At 41.9% G+C, this 19,947-nt stretch overlaps 1 protein-coding gene across 1 annotated transcript; it reads left to right on the top strand.

Moving 5' to 3' along the window:
- Positions 1-5,245: 5,245 nt before the first annotated feature.
- Positions 5,246-6,623, top strand: LOC123412836 (peroxidase 1-like). Its single transcript, XM_045105781.1, has 2 exons — positions 5,246-5,622; positions 5,716-6,623. Exons 1-2 carry the CDS (start codon positions 5,416-5,418, stop codon positions 6,481-6,483), a joined length of 975 nt encoding a protein of 324 aa, XP_044961716.1. The 5' UTR covers positions 5,246-5,415; the 3' UTR covers positions 6,484-6,623.
- Positions 6,624-19,947: the final 13,324 nt, after the last annotated feature.

Genomic DNA, 19,947 nt, shown 5'->3' with positions numbered 1-19,947 from the left:
TAATGGGTCCAAAGTTATTTTGCAACAAAGCGATTTTTTTACAACTGGGTTGTTGTTTCATGTTTTATTTGATCGGAAGAGGCGACCCAACTGGTAAATCGGACGGCTGCGCGCGCGTAATCGGATGGCTATTAGGGTGGTGGATATTTGCTACGAATCCACCGGTGGACACCTAGCAGCTCCCTTTTTTATTGTAATACTTTTCAAAAGAATTAAAAATATTTAGGATTGCGAGCAAACTCACAGGGTGGGGATTGATATAGCGCTTTGTGCATATTGTGCTGACCAATATTTGTCTACTCGGCTTTTCAACCAATATTTTGTTTCATTTATTTTTTATTATTAAACACTTCAGATAATTGAAAATTACAGATTTACCTTTTTATGAATTCAAAAAATGTTTAGAAAATCCAAATTATATCACGAATTTCAATACTGTTGGTAATTTTAAAAAAATGTTCAGGAATATTTATGACTGATATGGCAGAATGCCCCGCTCGCCATGGAACTGGACTAGTTACTCAAATAAATGTAACTTCAATCCGCATCAATATTAAAAAAATATGCAACAAACTAACATCTGCATATTATTTAATTGTCTGTATTACATCAATAATCACTTTAAGGTCCGTCGTTTGGTTGCCCGCATATATGCTTAAGAAGTGAGCGGATGTCACGTTAAGCCTGGTTGTGAGAAACTGTCGATTCGACAATAATTTGTGGGCCTGACACGAAACTGCTTTATGTTGTGTGCGGATGCGATATGGATACAGCCTAGGCAACCAAACAACTGTTTATCGTCAAACACAAACCTAATTAGGTCAGATATGCAGAAAACCAAACACATCTGATATGTCCGAACCAAATATACAACTGCCACAATTATTGCTTTTGTCCAACTCCTATGCAAGAATGGGGTTGAACACGACATTGTACTTGGACGGTGGTGGATGAGACTTGTATTAGCGTATATAAGAGTATCTGTAGCCGTATCCTCTATACCTATCTTAAACGCTGGGTAAACCGCCGTGTCACTGGCCAGTCATGGATTTTTGACTTAACCGGATATCTTAAACGGGCCTTAAACGCTCGAGCTAACTCGCACCCCTCATATCAAGCTCAAATATAGGGTGAATACGGGGCGCCCGCCACCTTCCCCTGATGGCATGGACCCACGCGAAATCGCCCGAAAACCCGACGATCCGCCGGATGCCTCCTCTCTCATTGTAGTGTGAATGCCGCGTGGCACCGCATCGGCAGGCTGCGTTATCCCTAGCCCGGCTATTTAAGACGAGTGGCATCACCAAAACCCTAACCTTCCACATTTTCCTCCTCATGTCTGCCATAGTCGTCGACAAGCCATGTATGCACACCGTCGTCACTTCACGCTGGAGCACCGGTATTGGCTTCTTAAGCAGATCTGAATTCGGAGGGCCGCGCGTCTACCTCTGGATCCACTGGAGGCGAAGGAGAATTCGGAGGAGGAGTTTGAGGAGGAGGAGGAGGAAGAGGAGCCGGCGAAGGGTGTGAGGGAGGAGGAGGAGGAGTCGCCGACGAAGGATGTGGGGGGACATGGATCTGTCAGCGGAGCAGCAGGCCATCTTCAATTCCATTCACTCGGAGTCAGATGCGGAGGCCAGACGCCATCATCGGCAGGAGATGGAGGCGGAGCTGGCCGCGGAGGAAACGGAGATGTTTGCCAACTTGGATGAGCTCGAGCAAGAGGACGAGGAGCAGGAACCCTCCTACGCGGACATCTCCGACGATGATAGCTAGTGCAGTACATATCATGTAGGATTTATTTTGCATATTTTGTATGAATCTAGGGGTTTAAATATGAGAGATTCGGATGCAGAGTTGCAAATTTGAGGAATGCTTGACATCACGGGACGGATTTGTCAAGTATGGTTGTACATGCTCTAAGCTATCATTGAAAATATTGAACCTTAGCCAATGTTTTGTTTTTAGAACAGAGGCAACAGATTTGCCTCATATATTTATTAAGAAGGAATAGAGTGTTTTTTACGATCGCATATTACATACGGTTTTACTCTCCCGAAATGATTGTCCCTAACTTTTTGGCTCCCGCGACCACCCATAGAGATGGTTTGAGTTTGATATTGTTTAGCAAGATTGTGAGTGGCAAGGACTTGTTGCGAAAGACCCTCGCATTCATTTCATTTCAAATAGTCCAATAAATGCGGATGGTGTGTGAAGCACAAGCTTTGCCATTTTGAATATTCTTGCCGGGTCCATGATCCATCAACCTTTGGCCATTTGCACAAGATGCAATGATGACGTGTCTAGTTTCTCAAGATGTAGCCACTCATTAAGTGGGTTGCACATACGTAGAGTGAATCTACACTTGTAGAAAATGTGATCGTCATATCCTTGCTATATCTTACGAAGGGGGTAAATGTTGCAATTTGGTCAACCCCTCTTTACCAATCTATCGGCGGTCCAAATCCTTCCTTGAATTTCCAACCACGCGAAGAACTTGACTTTTAGGATGTCTACGGTTTCCATACCGCGTGTGACATTGGGGAGTAGGCAGTGTCCATGAATTGTGCCAACTATTCGGTGGCTGTGGAGTGATGAACGTTTTCCGTGTGCTTCAAAACAAACTCGTCTTCGGGATGCTCCTCAAGATAGAACCCTTGAAGAAGAGTCCAAAGGCATATGAATTGGCTTGTATGATCTAAAGTGAAATTGATAGTGACATTTATCTTGGATATCCAAGCATCGTTGTGTAGCTCGTCCTTGACCATCCAATTTTTTCGCATGGATGCCTCAGAAGTCAGTGACGCAATCTCTTTGGGTTTCCTATCTTACACCCATGGCACATCCCAATAGGGGGTCTTTGCACCATTGCCGACGGTTATTGTGGTCGAGGCCTAGAAGAGGTTTAGGTCCATGTCATCACAAGGGTTTTCCATGCCCACACACATTTTTGTTGGCTCTTTCATTAGTACCAAGGCCATTACAATCTTAAATCTCTCATAAATTTTATCGTGTTTAGGACTCCAAGGCCACCTCATTCAAAAGGTCGACATACCATTTTCCAATTGACCTTGCAATTAACACTGATTGTCGTATCTGAACCGGATCAAAGAAAATACTGTTCAAGCTTTTTGTGTTTTATCTTGATTTCTCAGTCCTATCAACTGGCATAGTCGGGCCAAAGGTTGAATAACCAACCACCGTAAAAACAAAGAGGAATAACCGACCCTCCAACGAATCATGTTAAGACAACATGAACTACCTGACCTCTCTGCAGACTGAGTCACCAATACATTAATGGTGACACGAATCCAGTAGCTATTCCGGATGGTCGTGATAACAAGTTACTCATCGCCTGAGCACCAAATGGATTTCGCCCCTCGAACGCCATTGTCCTTTCTAGCAGTGCCTCGCCAATAAGTGGATGCCACAATGTGCCAGACATGATGTAATATGTTTCTTTTTTATAAGTATTTGATTGTCTACATTTGACATACCCGAAACCAAAAAAAAATATTATGATATTTTCAGAGAAATGAACATACTCGAAAGTATTTTTAATAAATGAAAACTTGTTTTCATAATATTTTAAAATAATTTCATTGACTATTTTCAAAACCACATAAAGTAGCAAATTATTTTAATAATTTGATAACACCTATTTAATGATTTTTAAAAGGAAACATATTTTGATAGTTTCAAAAAATTCAGAAACATAGAATCCAATAATTTCAAAACATCATAGCACATATTTCAATAAGTTAAAAACAGAAAAAATAATTTTTAGTAAGAATATCGAACGTATATTTCAATTATTTAAAAAAATTGTAAACCTATGTTTCAATATTTGTAGAATTTTTTTAAAAGTTTCATAAGCATAAAATTTGAATAACATTTCGACACGTTACTTTTTTTAGAAATTCCTATGTTAATAATTCCATTTTTTTAATAATTTGATTTTTTTCAAAAACACATCTTTCAATAATTTATACAAATTTTAGCAACATGAATTTCAACAATTCCACATTTTTTTAGAAACAGCAACACCAATTTCAATAATTCCACTATTTTACAAGTTTCGGTAACACAAATTTTGATAATCCCACTAATTTCATAACAAATATTTTGTTTACTCAATAGTATTCCATTAATTTCACTACTAAAACAGAAATTAAGTAATTCCACTAATTTATGAGCATAACTCAAGTAATTCGACTAATTTCACAACCATTTTTCATAAAGTAATAATGTTGTTTATAGTATGTACGAATTGAAACTAAAATTGTGGTTAACATTGGTGGCGTAAAACGGTGAGGCCATGAGGGGGAGCTCAAGGAGGAGCTTGGCATGGCATGGAACATATGGGAAATCACAAGCAAGGTAATCGGCTCTTCGGCGTGTTCGTGGGGTCGTCACGGTCTTTTTGTAGTTGAGGACTCGTAGCTGCGGTGGCGAGAGGGCCAGTGGTGACGATGACTAGCAGTGGGTGATCCGGATCAGCAGCCCGCGCTAAACTTACCATATTTCTCCATCTTAGCTTGGCTTTGGACTTGGAGCTGCCTTGTTGCCGACGTGTGTGCCCTTCTTACGGTGGACGGGTTTTGCTTGGTTTTCTGTATTTAACCTGGCAATTCTCATTCTTATTGATTAAACGGATAGAGCCCTTTGGGCTCCATTTAAAAAAAAAACCCCAATATGCATACATCGGTCTGCAGGTTGCTCCAAATTCTCCATATATATTGGCGCGCAAAAGGCCAAACGGGCATGGTCAACCTACCTGGCAATGCTGCGGAGAACGTGCAACTTTGGTATAACATTCACGTACGTTACGCGATGTGCCATCGAAATCCGCCTCATCGCCCAAGAATTCCTCCTTATCACAGAGTCTGTTCCCTTCGAGCGACGTAGTACAATACAAGCTGCCCAAATCATTGGCCACGCACATGGGATCATATTCCCTTCGTCTGTTACTTTACTCTGATGTGCCCTTTTTAAGTTGTGGATAATTACTTGCATGCCTTCCCGTCCGCTGAAGCTAGCCAGCTCGGGCAAGATGACATAGATACAGCATGTCTTTATGTGATGGACGGCCTCTCGGCGGCGTCAATGCTGCGTTGCATAATTGCGTATTAAGTTGTATATATGTAAGTGCATTTCTTAACCACGCACATAGCTGGTGGTAGCTGATTGAGGCGGAACCGTGGAAGTTAGCACATGCGTGTATACGCAGAAACAGGGTGTCCGTCGCACAGATATCCACCCGTCTACGTGATCAGCGGTCCTCCTGACAGACACATCTATAAATACAGAGAAACTGCAAGGGCATCTCAATCCATCCGCATTTCATCCATCTTACGTAGGTCACTTAACAATCTACTAGTATAGCAACCAAAAAGCCCTTGCTTCTGAAGCTTCATGGCGATGGGTTCTTTCCTGCTCCCTCTATCCCTGCTGGTTCTCGGTGCCAGCTCGGCCGTGGCCCAGCTGGAGATCGGGTACTACCGCAAGTCATGCCCGGACGTGGAGGCGATAGTCCGCGAGGAGATGGTGAAGATCATCTCCGCCGCGCCCAGCCTCGCCGGGCCGCTCCTCCGGCTTCATTTCCACGACTGCTTCGTCAGGGTAAGCACATCTCTCCACACTGCGTTCCATTGATCAGCATGGATGTCCCTGTCCCTGTACTGATGGTGCATGTGTACGCAACGTGAAATGCAGGGCTGTGACGCGTCTGTATTGCTGGACTCCACCAAGGGCAACCTAGCAGAGAGGGACGCCAAGCCCAACAAGAGCCTACGAGGATTCGGCTCCGTGGAACGGGTGAAGGCCAAGCTCGAGGCCGCATGCCCCGGCATCGTCTCCTGCGCCGACGTGCTCACGCTCATGGCACGCGACGCCGTCGTCCTGGCCAAGGGCCCCTCCTGGCCCGTGGCGCTTGGCAGGAGAGACGGCAGCATGTCCAGTGCCACTGAGGCGAGCGACGAGCTGCCTCCCTCCTTCGGCGACGTCCCTCTGCTCACTCGGATCTTCGCGTCCAAGGGGCTCGGACTCAAGGACCTCGTCGTCCTATCCGGCGCCCACACGCTCGGCACCGCGCACTGCCCGTCGTTCGCCGACCGGCTCTACAACACCACCGGCAATGGCCTCGCGGACCCGTCGCTGGACAGCGAGTACGCCGACAAGCTGAGGCTGAAGTGCAAGAGCGTCGACGACAGGAGCATGCTGGCGGAGATGGATCCCGGTAGCTATAGGACCTTCGACACCAGCTACTACCGCCACGTCGCCAAGCGCAGGGGGCTCTTCCGCTCCGACGCCGCGCTCCTCACCGACGCCACCACCGAGGAATACGTCCGGCGCGTCGCTACGGGCAAATTCGACGGCGCCTTCTTCAGGGATTTCAGCGAGTCTATGATCAAGATGGGCAACGTCGGCGTCCTCACCGGCGGTGACGGAGACATCAGGAAGAAGTGCTACGTCCTCAACTAGAGAAGCTACCAGCGGATTAATTCCGTCCGTGGAACAAATGTTTGTTGAGAAGTGAATCGATCTGTGATCAGATGGTGTATGTTAATCTGTGTACTGTTACTACTGGAGTTCAGAAAATATATATACGGCACAATTTTAGAGAAACATGACATTTTCTGAAACAGAAATTAAGCACTACTCCTATAAACTTATATAAATCATTTAAACTACGAAAGTAATGCTTTAAATACTTTTATATTAATTTACGGAGTGAATACCTACGTAAACTTGTACAACACTCCCACCCTGTGATTTATAACAGTTCTACGGATTAGAGGTTATATGCGGTGCATTAGTAGAAAAAAGACCATCAGTCCCGGTTTCAGAAGGACTTTAGTCCCCGTTCTTCAATCGGGACAAGCCATCGGGACTAAAGGCCCAAATGGACGAAAGGCACAAACCTTTAGTCTCGGTTGGCTGACGAACCGTGTTCCAATGAGCATCATGTGGCCACTGCGGGGCATCCAGGTAGGAGGACCTTTTGTCCCGGTTGGTAACATCAACCGGGACCTAAAGACAGCCACGCGTCAGCAGCTCCACGCGCTGTAGTTTAAAAAAAAGGGGTTTAGGGGGTTTGGAGGGTTTTATTAGGGGTTTCATATTGTGTTCCTTTTTTTTGTGTCCATCATCTTTGGTTTCTTATGCTTGTTGGTATTTTTGGTGTGTGTCAACTAGACGCTAGCTACCACGTACATAAAGCATTACAGGACATCGTATATTACTCCTCACACTAGTAGAAATAAGAGCTTTCGTCCCAGCTTGAAAAACACATTAGTCCCGGTTCCTTTACGAACCAGGACTAATGTTAGTATTAGTCCCGGTTCGAGCGGCAAAGGCGCCTGTCGGGCATTAGTCCCGGTTCAAATGGGACCTTTAGTCCCGGTTCGTGTCTCGAACCGGGAGTAAAGGGTTTGGAGGCTTTAGTCCCGGTTCGAGACACGAACCGGGACTAAAGGGGTTCAGATTTTTTTGCTCTCACTCATGTGTTAGACTGTTGTCACGAACCCGGACTAAAGGGGTTCAGATTTTTTTTCTGTTTTTAAATTTCTGTTTGTAGTTTCTGTTTTAAATTGCCTATATCTTTTAGGATATTTGATGTTTTTGATTAATTCTTTTTGCATTAGATTCAAAATGTTGTCTAGTTTCTGTTGGTGCCATTAGTTTTCAATTTTGAATGGTTTAAATTTGAATTTGCTTCAAACTCAGTTTTTGAATAACTTGAGTTAACAAATAGTTTTTAATTTAATTCTTTTTGCTCCCACTCATGTGTTAGATTGTTGTCACAGTAAGATTTATTTGTTTATTTTTAGAATAATTTAAATTAGGATTTTAGTTAAAACAATATTATTTTGCTTATATAGTTGTTTTAGTCATTTAATTGTTGTTTTTTATTATTTTTAGTTAGTTCTTTCTGTAGATTTTAACATGTTGTAGTATGGTGCATATTCAACGCACAAAAAGTCTAGAGTTGAAATAATTTTTAAAAAATGCCTTTGTAGCAGATGGGTTTTCGTGTGAAACCTTGATACTTCGAAGGAGATGATCCAGTTTGTACACGAAGTGCATCCAGTTTTTGTCGTAACCCACTCAACTTTGTAGCACATGTCATGTGGGTGAAATGATGATACCATAACAAGTTTCAGCCTTTTCAGAGTTCATTTCCAGCGTTTTTCAATTTCAGGGTCATTTAGCTTAAAAAAAAATCATTAAATGCATGGAAAATAGAAAATGAGGTGAGAAAGGGTGCAAAATTTATGAGGTGGCTTTGAATGATGCATATTGAACACACAAAAGTTATGGAGTTCAAATAAGTTCAAAAAAACGAAATCCCTTTGTAAGAGATGAGTTCTCGTTCGAAACCCTGATACTTCGAAAGAGATTGTCCGTTTTGTACACAAAGTGTATCCAATTTTTGTCGTAACTCTCTCAACTTTTTAGCACATGCCATGTGGGTGAAATGATGCTACCATGCCAACTTTGAACCTTTTTAGAGTTCATTTGTAGTGCTTTTCAATTTCAGTGTCAATTAGCTCAAAAAAATAAGTAAATGCATGAAAAATACCAAATGGAGTCTGAAAATGTTGAAAATTTATGATGTGCCTTTGAATGAGGCATTTTGAACACGCAAAAATTATGGAGTTCAAAGAAGTTCAAAAAATGAAATCCCTTTGCAAGCGATGAGTTTTCGTTCGAAACCCTGATACTTCGAAGGAGATGGTCTAGTTTGTACACGGACTGTATCCAGTTTTAGGCGTAACCCTCTCAACTTTTTAGCACAAACTATGTGGATGAACTGATGATACCGTGCCAAGTTTCAACATTTTCAGAGTTCATTATAGTGCTTTTCAATTGCAGGGGTATTTACCTAAAAAAATCATTAAATGCATGAAAAGTAGCAAATAAAGTTAGAAAGGGTTAACACTGGCTTGGTTAACCTTAGACGAGGACTCTGGCGGGGACGGTGCTAGCAGATGTAGTCGACGGGTATGATTGGACTCTTGGCTAAAGGGGGATTCTGAAATTTTCCAACTCTACCCCCCTTGGACCGTCTTTTTTAGTTTTGTAGAAAATAAATAAAAATGATAAAATCTTCAGAAAATAAAATCCTTTGAGATGTAGTTAGATTTTAGTGTCTAGTTGGTATAGAAAATTTGAGATATGAGTTTTGACCTTTTTGCAAAAAAGAAAAAAAAAGTAAAACGGCTATAACTTTTGCATACGTCGTAAAAAAAGTTTAATATATAAAAAAAACTAGAGAAAATTTCATATCTTTATTACACCGGGCTTGCCCAGTGAAGTTTTCTGAAATGCTCAAAATTCCAAATGGAAAAAAGTTATTTCAAAACGAAGTTTTTTCCAAAAAAATAAGAAAGATAATTTTATTTAAAAATATTAGGTTGTTTTCATTGAAATTCACTATTATTGTTACTTATTGGTTTATTTTAATAATTGTTTGTAATTCAAAAAATTAAATCATGTGACATGACATTAAGACTCAGGTTGTTTAGGATTGATAGCTTAGTATTGTGAGGAAAACAAAAAGTGCAGACTTGGCGTGCTCGGGCTGAAGCAGTGAGAGGATGGGTGACCGGCCGAGAAGTTAGAACCGGGACTAATAGCCCAAACGAACCGGGGCTAAAGGCCCTTTTTCTACTAGTGTCATCATTGTATATACTAGTAAAAAAACTCTTAATCTTTCTAGGTAAAATATCATAAAAAACATAAACTCCTCACCATTCTGGCTATTATCATAGTAGCAATTGACGAAGTTACCACATCGTTAAAACACTAACTACTACTCTCACCTAGGTAAAAAAGCAAAATAAAGGCGAACTCCGAGATCTCTGTATTGAAGAAAAGAGATCAACCTATCTCCAACTTGTGGGATGCGGAAGGATACCTCTCCAAATGGTATCATGGATGCTTGTATTACATTTCTCCATCCTTTGATTTTTAGAGTGTCTTCACTTTGATATATCCCTTATTTACCACGGTAATTAATCTGGGTTGCCCGAAAGCTAACCATTTTCAAATCACCGATGGTAAACATCCATTTAGGCATGGTCTCTGGCGGGAGTACGTGTTAGTAATAATAATATAGTTAGCAAACTATTTTTTCTTAAGAACAATGTATACAAAAAGGTGGATTAGTGACGCAATGGTATAAAAATATTATAAAGTTGTGTGAAGTGATGTTATGAGGGCTCAACCACTAGTAGGGAAAGGGGCTTTAGTCCCGGTTCCAAAGGGACTTTAGTCCGGGTTCTCCAACCGGGACAAAGTTATCGGGATTAATGTCCATTAGTTTTAGTCCCGGTTGGCTTACAAACCGGGTCTAAATGAGCTCCACATGGCCGTCGTGGGGCGCCCAGGCAGGAGCACCTTTAGTCCCGGTTGGTAACACAAACCGGGACCAAAAGGCGGTCACACGTGAGCAGCTCGCATGACTTGGGTTTTTTGTTTTTTTGAAGGGGGGGGGGGTTAGGGATTAAGGAGGGTTTTATTAGGGGTTTCATATTATGTTAGCTAGCTACAACATATATAGAGAAGTGACATCTATTTCTCCGTGCTTGGTCGACGGTAGCTACTATACATATAGAGAGAACTCGACGCTAGCTAGTAAGCAAATGAAGGAACTACCTATATATATACAATATATAAAAACTCTTGCGATTCACAAAAAAAGTTAATATACAATATATAATATATAACAAATCTTGCGATCCGTACCTAGCTAATATCTATCCAACAATATCAGTATGGAAATCCAGATGATATTCCCCGTGTGATGATATGACATGGTCAACAAAGAATCCCGCCAACTCCTCTTGAATTGCTCATATGCGATGAGTTGGTAGGAGTGCGCCCCACTTTTGCACGATCTAATTTAAAGAAGGGGGTCAATAAGTATATATATGAATGAAACTCAACACATTTGATGGTAATAAAATAAAAATGTGAATATTGTTTACGTACTTTAAGTTCTTTAAAACACGTGCCCTTCTCACAGGTCGTTTAGTGAATCCACTCGCAAACATAGAATCCACATAAATTATTCCCGGATTCCAGCCTCTCGCAGAACTTTACAATAATAGAGTTCAGTCAAGATAATAATCAAGCATGATAATGGTATTAAAACTAGAATGAATGACACATGCGTTGAACTAGCTTATACTACTTACTTGGGAGAAGGAAATTCGAAGCTCCTTATTCCATTCACCTTTAGCTTTCTTGGTGAACTTTTTCCAAACTCTGCACGGCAAAGAAAACGATTACTTGATATCAGGAAATGAAAGAAAGTTGTTTATATGGTACGATAATGATTGAACTTACTTCTGGAGCATTTCAGTAACCGACGCTGAGTATGTAGGGTCTTTACGTAGCGAGTCCAAAACAATTACTACTCCATCGTCAACCTTGATGATTAGCAGAACAAAGTGAAACCTACGCACACATAACTCATCAATTACACTTAACCTCGAGTAAGCGAAACATAATGTGAAGAAGACAACTAGTAACACTCACCCGAAGTTGTAAGGAAATAATATTTCCCTTCTGCCATGTTGTCGAAGTAACGCAGTTAGCAAGTTGTTCTCTATATCCTTGGGTGTATTACATATGTTATGTGCATTTACAGTATCTGGGTTAATGAACCCAATGTCATATATTTATCCTATTTTGCATTCGAGCATCTTCAGTCTGCATAATATAGCAAGGATAATTACACATGCAAGAATGAAGGAGCTGGGCTAGAGACTTAATTATAGAAATAATACTTATAGACAATAGCAAGTGACGATCGTTTTGTCGAGGGCGTCTTGATTGTATAACTGAAATAATTCTTCAAATTCAATGTACAACGACCCGGTTCCATTGTAAAGGTGCTCATCATTAAATCCACGTAGATGCAATTGGTCCCCTCCTTGCAGGCATTCAAGTACTAATTATGTAGTCTTTGCATCATTGTTGATAGTTCTGTCAACTGCTTAGGTTTGACGAGAGGCTTACCGTGCTCGTATCTAATGGCTACTATTGGGGCAATTTCGTACTATACATCTTCACTTACGAAATCAGCAACAGTAAAACCAAGATAATTAGTGGCCACTACCCCCGGATCAACATTAGCAACATCGGTAAACACCTTGAGGGGGGGGGGGCACGATTGCTTTTCCTATTCGCCGAGCTGGGGAATTGTTTTCCTACGTCTCGAAGCACTGATACTTGAGCTTTTCGACTGCTTTGCTTTCTCATACTTCTTTTCAATAGTTCACTCATAGTGTGATGGCAGCGGAAGCGCTACCATTGGTTGTTTCTGAAGGGCATCCAGACATCGCTTCACTTTTACCGGATCAAGATTCTCCTTTGGAGGTGGACGTTTCGGTGTAAGTAGTTCCTTAGTATAGGCAACCATGATTTTTACGTTTTCCTCGACAGTGTTCTCATATGGTAACTTCTTAAGAGGCTTGAGGCTTGTAGCATATTTGAATCTCTTCCTGCCTATTGTACTGCTAGCCGCCGGAGCGATGGCGGCTCTCTTACACACCGGAGGAGGCAGAGTGCGCTCACGTGCCGAAGGAGGAGGAGTGGGCTCATTAGTCGGAGGATGCGGATGAGGAGGAGGCGGAGCGGGCTCACACACCGGAGGAGGCGGCGGAGGAGGAGATGGAGTGGGCTCACGTGCTGGAGGTGGCGGAGGAGGCGGAGTCTGCTGAGGCGTCCAGTGTGGAAGCTTGAGGTACTCCTTTTTCCATAGACATGTAGACCTTAAAGAATCACCCAGACGAATCTCCCCTTCACCTGTATGGTAGTCAAGCTCCAGGTCCTCAAATCCCTCCACTATTTCATGCACCGTCATAATAGAATAGCCATGTGGAATCGGACGGCAATGGAAAGTTCCCTCGGCTTGAGGAGGTATAACAGAGCCGAGCGCCACCTTGAAGGTTAGGTTATGGCATTTCGCCATTAGCACACAATGTTCAGCCTCCGTGATACTATCCACGGGGTAGCGAGGAGCCGAGAAATCAGGCTGAACAAGCTACATCGAGGCCACGCTGCTTCTCCGCTGAGATGGTGGGGTAGCTTCCAAGGAAGGATCTTCGTGCCGCTGAGGTGGTTGGTTGGTAGCTCGCTGGCTCTCAAGTTCCTCTAGTTTTGCTAATCTTGCACCGAGCTTCTGCATTTCAGTTTCTTCCTCTTTTTTGTTTCTCTGTCGGCTTCTATAACTATCGTTGTTGGGAAACCCATGCACCAATGGAATGGAGCCTGATGTGCCTCGTGTTCGTCCCGGGTGTTCAGGATTCCCGAGGGCCTCTGTGAGCTCGTCCTTTTCTCTGTTGGGAATGAACGTGCCTTCCTGCGCTACCTTGATCGCCTCCTGAAGCTTGGTAATGGGTATTTCCAGTTGTTCGTTCGTCCAAACACACTTCCCTGATTCTGGGTCCAAAGTTCCCCCAACCCCGAAGAACCAGGTCCTTGACCGATCTGGCCAGTTCAATGTCGCTGGTTGGACCCCTTTATCAAGCAGGTCTTGCTCAGCTTTGTCCCACAACGACCGAGCTTTCGTGTAGCCACGTGACCCCGTGGTATGGTGATACTTCTTCAATGCATCATTTCGCTTGTTTTTCTCTGACCTTTGCTTACCCTTGTTTGGTTTCTAGTAGGCCACAAATGCGGGCCAGTGATCTCTGATCTTCTCATATTTACCGATGAACTCTAGAGTCTCGTCTTTCTCAACAAACTTTGTGTTCAAATGTTTCCTCCAGTTCTTGAATAGTTCTGCCATCTTCTTAAGAGAAAACGCCTGATACGTCTCCAACGTATCTATAATTTTTGATGGTTTCATGCTATTATCTTGTCAAACTATGAATGTTCTGTATGCCTTTTATATCTTTTTTGGGACTAACTTATTGACTCAGTGCCAAGTGCCAGTTCCTGTTTTTTCCGTGTTTTTGACCCTTTTCAGAGGAGGATTTTAAACGGAGTCCAAACGGAATAAAACTTCCAAAAAGATTTTTTCCGGAACAGAAGATACACAGAAAGCTTGGGAACTAAGGCAGGGAGTCCCGGGGAGGCCACAAGCCCCCATGGCGCGGCCAAGAGGGCCCGCGCCTCCCAGGCTTGTGGGCTCCCTGGGACTCCCCTGCCCTAGCTGCTTCGCCTACAAATTCCCTAAAATCCCTAAAAAAACCAGGGCATCCACGAAAATACTTTTCCGCCGCCGCAAGCTTCTATCTCTGCAAGATCCCATCTCGGGCACGTTCTCGTACCCTGCCGGAGGGGAGATTCGGATACAGAGGGCTTGTTCATCAATACCATGACCTCTCCAATGATGCGTGAGTAGTTCACCATAGACCTACGGGTCCATAGCTAGTAGCTAGATGGCTTCTTCTCTCCCTTGGATCTTCAATACAAAGTTCTCCATGATCTTCATGGAGATCTATCCAATGTAATCTTCTTTTGAGGTGTGTTTGTCGAGATCCGATGAATTGTGGATTTATGATCAGATTATCTATGAATCTTATTTGAGTTTCTTCTGACCTCTCTTATGCATGATTTCATATCCTTGTAATTCTTTTCGAGTTGTGGGTTTTGTTTGGCCAACTTGATCTATGATTCTTGCATTGGGAGAAGTGCTTGGTTTTGGGTTCATACCATGCGGTGACCTCAGCCAGTGAGAAAAGGGGTAGCGAGGCACGCATCGTGTTGTTGCCATCAAGGGTAAAAAGATGGGGTTTTCATCATTGGTTTGAGTTTATCCCTCTGCATCATGTCATCTTGCTTAAAGTATTACTCTGTTCGTCATGAACTCAATACACTAGATGCATGCTGTATAGCGGTCGATTTGTGGAGTAATAGTAGTAGATGCAGAAAGTATCGGTCTACTTGTCTTGGACGTGATGCCTATATGTGTGATCATTGCCTTAGATATCGTCATGACTTTGCGCGGTTGTATCAATTGCTCGACAGTAATTTGTCCACCCACCGTAATATTTGCTATTTTGAGAGAAGCCTCTAGTGAACACTATGGCCCCCGGGTCTACTTCACACCATATTTTCAGCCTTACTCTTTTACTTTGTTGCACTTTCCGCCTTCAGATCTCACTTTGCAATCAATCTTGAAGGGATTGACAACCCCTTTATAGCGTTGGGTGCAAGCTCTTTTGTGTTTGTGCAGGTACTCTGGACTTGATGAGATTCTCCTACTGGATTGATACCTTGGTTCTCAAACTGAGGGAAATACTTACTGCTCCTGTGCTGCATCACCTTTTCCTCTTCAAGGGAAAAACCAACGCAAACCAAGTCTCCGTCAACGTGCCAATTTCTGGCGTTGCTGTTTGAGAAGTAGCAGAAGGATTTCTGGCGCCATTGCCGGGGAGGATCAAGGCAAGAACTCATTCAAGTAAGCGTCGCAAACTCATCTCTTGCATTTACTTTTTTGCCTCTCGTTTTCCTCTCCTCCACTTCTGAAAAACAAAAATTTACAAAAATATTTGCCTTTTTGTTTGCCTTTTTCGTTCACCCTTTTCTCTCGCTTGCTTGCTTGCTGAAGTCACCATGACTGAAAACACCAAACTTGGTGACTTCTCGAATACTAATAATAATAATTTTATTAGTACTCCGATTGCTCCCGCCACTAGTGCGGAATCATACGAAATCAATGCTGCTTTGCTGAATCTTGTTATGAAAGAGCAATTCTCCGGCCTTCCTAGTGAAGATGTCGCATCCCATCTTAATACCTCCATTGAGCTTTGCGATATGCAAAAGAATAAAGATGTGGATAATGATATGATTAAATTGAAGCCTTTTCCGTTCTCGTTGCGAGATCGAGCAAAAACTTGGTTTTCGTCTTTGCCCAAAAATAGTATTGATTCTTGGAACAAGTGCAAAGATGCTTATATATCCAAGTATTTTCCGCCGGCTAAGATTATCTCTCTCCGTAATGATATCATGAATTTTAAGCAACTTGATAATGAACATGTTGCACAATCTTGGGAGAGAATGAAATTGATGATTAGAAATTGTCCCGTTCATGGCTTGAGTCTTTGGATGATTATACAAATCTTTTACGCTGGCTTGAATTTCGCTTCTAGAAATATCTTGGACTCCGCCTCAGGTGGAACGTTCATGGAAATCACGTTAGGAGAAGCCACAAACTCCTAGACAATATCATGAATCACTATTCTCAGTGGCACACTGAAAGGTCACCTACTAGTAAGAAGGTACACGCTATAGAAGAAATTGACACGTTAAGTTCTAAGATGGATGAGTTAATGAATTTGGTTGCTAGTAGAAGTGCTCCTTTAGATCCTAATGATATGCCCTTGTCTTCCTTGATTGTGAGTAGCAATGCTAGCTTGGACGTTAATTTTGTTGGTAGGAATAATTTTGGCAACAACAATGCTTTTAGAGGAAACTATGTTCATAGGCCTTTTCCTAGTAACCCCTCTAATAAATTTGGCAACTCCTACAAAAATACTCATGGAAATTACAATAGATTACCATCTGATCTAGAGAGTAATATCAAAGAGTTTATCAACTCACAAAAGATTTTCAATGAGTCCATAGAGGAAAAACTACTCAAAATTGACGATTTGGCTAGGAGTGTTGATAGAATGTCTAGTGATATTGATGCTTTGAAAGATAGATGTGCTCCTCCCAAGATCAATATGGATGAAACTTTGAAAGCTATGCATGTTTCCATGAGTGAGAGCAAAGAAAGAACCGCCCAAATTCGTGCTAGACATGAATGGCTTAAAAGGGCGTGTTCTCCTGATAAGAATCACGAAGATCTTAAAGTGCTTGGTGTGACTCCCATTGAATCTTTGTTTTCTTGTGTCAAACCTAATGATGATGGCGCTGGATATGAATCCACTTTGGTTGAAAAATGCCCGAATGATTCGGATTCCATCTATCTTGATGCTAAAAGCATTGAAAGTGGAGTAGAAGATATTAAAACTTTGAGTAGTAATGAAATTACTACTTTGGATTTCAAGGAATTCAATTATGATAGTTGCTCATTTATTTAATGCATTTCCTTGATGCAATCCATGCTAAACTCTCCACACGCTTATAGCCAAAACAAGGCCTTTACCGATCATATCGTCGAAGCTATGATAAAATCTCTTGAAGAGGAACTTGAATTGGAAGTTTCTATCCCTAGAAATCTTCATGATGAGTGGGAACCTACTATCAAAATCAAAATAAAAAACTATGAATGCAATGCTTTGTGTGATTTGGGTGCTAGTGTTTCCGCGATTCCAAAGTCTTTATGTGATGTTCTAAATTTTAATGAGATTGAGGAGTGTTCTCTTAATTTGCATCTTGCGGATTCTACTGTCAAGAAACCCATGGGAAGGATCAATGATGTTCTTATTATTGCAAATAGGAACTATGTACCCATGGATTTCATTGTGCTTGACATTGATTGCAATCCTACATGCCCTATCATTCTTGGTAGACCTTTAATAAGGACTATCGGTGCTATCATCGATATGAAGCAAGGGAATATTAGATTTCAATTTAATTTAAAGAAGGGCATGGAGCATTTTCCTAGAAATAAAATAAGATTTCCTTATGAATCCATGATGAGGGCTACTTATGGTTTGAGCACCAAAGACGACGATACGTGATTCTATCGCTTTATGCCTAGCTAAGGGCGTTAAACAATAGCGCTTGTTGGGAGGCAACCCAATGAATTTATCTTTTTCTTTCTGTTTTGTTGTGTCCACACTATCATAATTCTGTTATGATAGTGTCTTTTGTGTTTCTTTTTTGTGTTTTAGCCAAGCAAAACCTTTATGACTAGTCTTGGTCCTGCTGGAAAAAGACAGAAACTTTTTGCTCACGAGATTATTTTTCATTTTTATTCAGAAAGAGATTTTGAGTTGATTCTTTTTGCTGCTGGTTGATATGCCTTTTGCCCAGGCATTCGTAATGTTTCAGAATTTTGAGGTACCAGAAGTATACGAAGTATACAAATTTCTACAGACTGGTCTGTTTTTGACAGATTCTGTTTTTGTTGAGTTGGTTGCTTGTTTTGATGAAACTATGGATAGTATCGGGGGGGGGGGGGGGGGTACTAGCCATGCAAAAGTGAGAATACTGTAATATAACACCAATATAAATAGAAATCAAGATTGCTACAGTACCTAAAGAGGTGGTAGTTCGTTTTCTTGTGCTAATGATATCACGAGTTTCTGTTTAAGTTTTGTGTTGTGAAGTTTTCAAGTTTTGGGTGATGTTCTCATGGACAAAGGGATAAAGAGTGGAAAGAGATCAAGCTTGGGGATGCCCAAGGCATCCCAAGCCAAATTCAAGGACACCAAAAAGCCTAAGCTTGGGGATTCCCCGGGAAGGCATCCCCTCTTTGGTCGTCAATCCATCGGTAACATTACTTGGAGCTATATTTTTATTCACCACATGATATGTGTTTTGCTTGGAGCGTCTTGTATCGTAGGAGTTTTTTCTTTTTGTTGTGTCACAATCATCCTTGCTGCACACCTTTTGAGAGAGACATGCACTCATCGTGAATTTGCTAGAATGCTCATTGTGCTTCACTTTTATCTTTTGAGCCTAGATAATTTTGCTCTATGTGCTTCACTTAGATCTTTTAAAGCATGGCGGTGCGTGACTTGGTAGTTGGTTTGTGCTATGAAAGTAGTCCCAAAGGTGATAGGTACCCAAAGAGGATACAAAAACCTCCATCTTCATGTGCATTGAGTAGAAAGAGAAGTTTGATTCCTCTCAATTAGTTTTGAGACGTGGATTTGGTAATATTAAAGAGTTATGTTAGTAGGGTGTTGTGAATCTAGAAATACTTGTGTTGAAGTTTGTGATTCCCGTAACATGCACGTATGGTGAACCGCTATGTTAGGAAGTCGGAGCATAATTGATCTATTGATTGTCATCCTTTGTGTTGCGGTCGGGATCGCGCGATGGTTAACACCTACCAACCCTTCCCCTAGGAGTATGCGTTTAGCACTTTGTTTTGATTACTAATAAAAACTTTCGCAATAAGTATGTGAGTTCTTCATGACTAATGTGAGTCCATGATATAGATGCACTTTTACCTTCCACCATTGCTAGCCTCTCTAGTACCGCGCAATTTTCACCGGTGCACAAACCCACCATATGCCTTCCTCAAAACAGCCACCATACCTACCTACTATGGCATTTTCATAGCCATTCCAAGATATATTGCCATGCAACTCCCACCGTTCCATCTCATGACTTGTGCCGTCACACTCATGTTGCCATTGCATGATCGTAAGATAGCTAGCGAGATGTTTCAACGTCATACGCCAAGCTAGATCGTTGCACATCCCGGTACACTGCCGGAGGCATTTCCTATAGAGTCATCATCGTTCTAAGCTTTGAGCTGTGAGTAAATAAAAGTGTGATGATCATCATTATTAGAGCATTTTCCCATGTGAGGAAATAAAAAAAAAGAGGCCAAAGAGCCCAAATAAAAAAAGAGAAAAAAGAGAGGCCAAAGAGCCCAAATAAAAAAAGAGAGAAAAAGAGAGAAGGGACAATGCTACTATCTTCTTCCACACTTGTGCTTCATAATAGCACCATGTTCTTCATGATTGAGAGCCTCTTGTTTTGTCACCACCATATGCTAGTGGGAATCTTTATTATATAACTTGGCTTGTATATTCCAAGGATGGGCTTCCTCAAATTTCCCTAGGTCTTCGTGAGCAAGCAAGTTGGATGCACACCCACTAGTTCTCCTTTTGAGCTTTCACATACTTATAGCTCTCGTGCATCCTTTGTATGGCAATTCCTACTCATTCACATTGATATCTATTAATGGGCATCTCCATAACCCTTTGATACGCCGAGTCAATGTGACCATCTCCTCCTTTTTTGTCTCACAACCACCACCACACTCTATTCCACCTATAATGCTATATCCATGGCTCA

Source organism: Hordeum vulgare, chromosome 7H, assembly GCF_904849725.1.
Source record: "Hordeum vulgare subsp. vulgare chromosome 7H, MorexV3_pseudomolecules_assembly, whole genome shotgun sequence".
Taxonomy (NCBI): domain Eukaryota; kingdom Viridiplantae; phylum Streptophyta; class Magnoliopsida; order Poales; family Poaceae; genus Hordeum; species Hordeum vulgare.
The sequence above is the reverse complement of the archived record's forward strand: the minus strand, read 5'-3'. Positions and strand labels throughout refer to the sequence as shown.

Bases quoted from the DNA above. Each gene is read 5' to 3' on its own strand.
- LOC123412836 (XM_045105781.1), top strand. From the start codon at position 5,416: ATGGCGATGGGTTCTTTCCTGCTCCCTCTATCCCTGCTGGTTCTCGGT. The intron at 5,623-5,715 runs GTAAGCACATCT...CGTGAAATGCAG, and splicing joins TCCACGACTGCTTCGTCAGG to GGCTGTGACGCGTCTGTATT.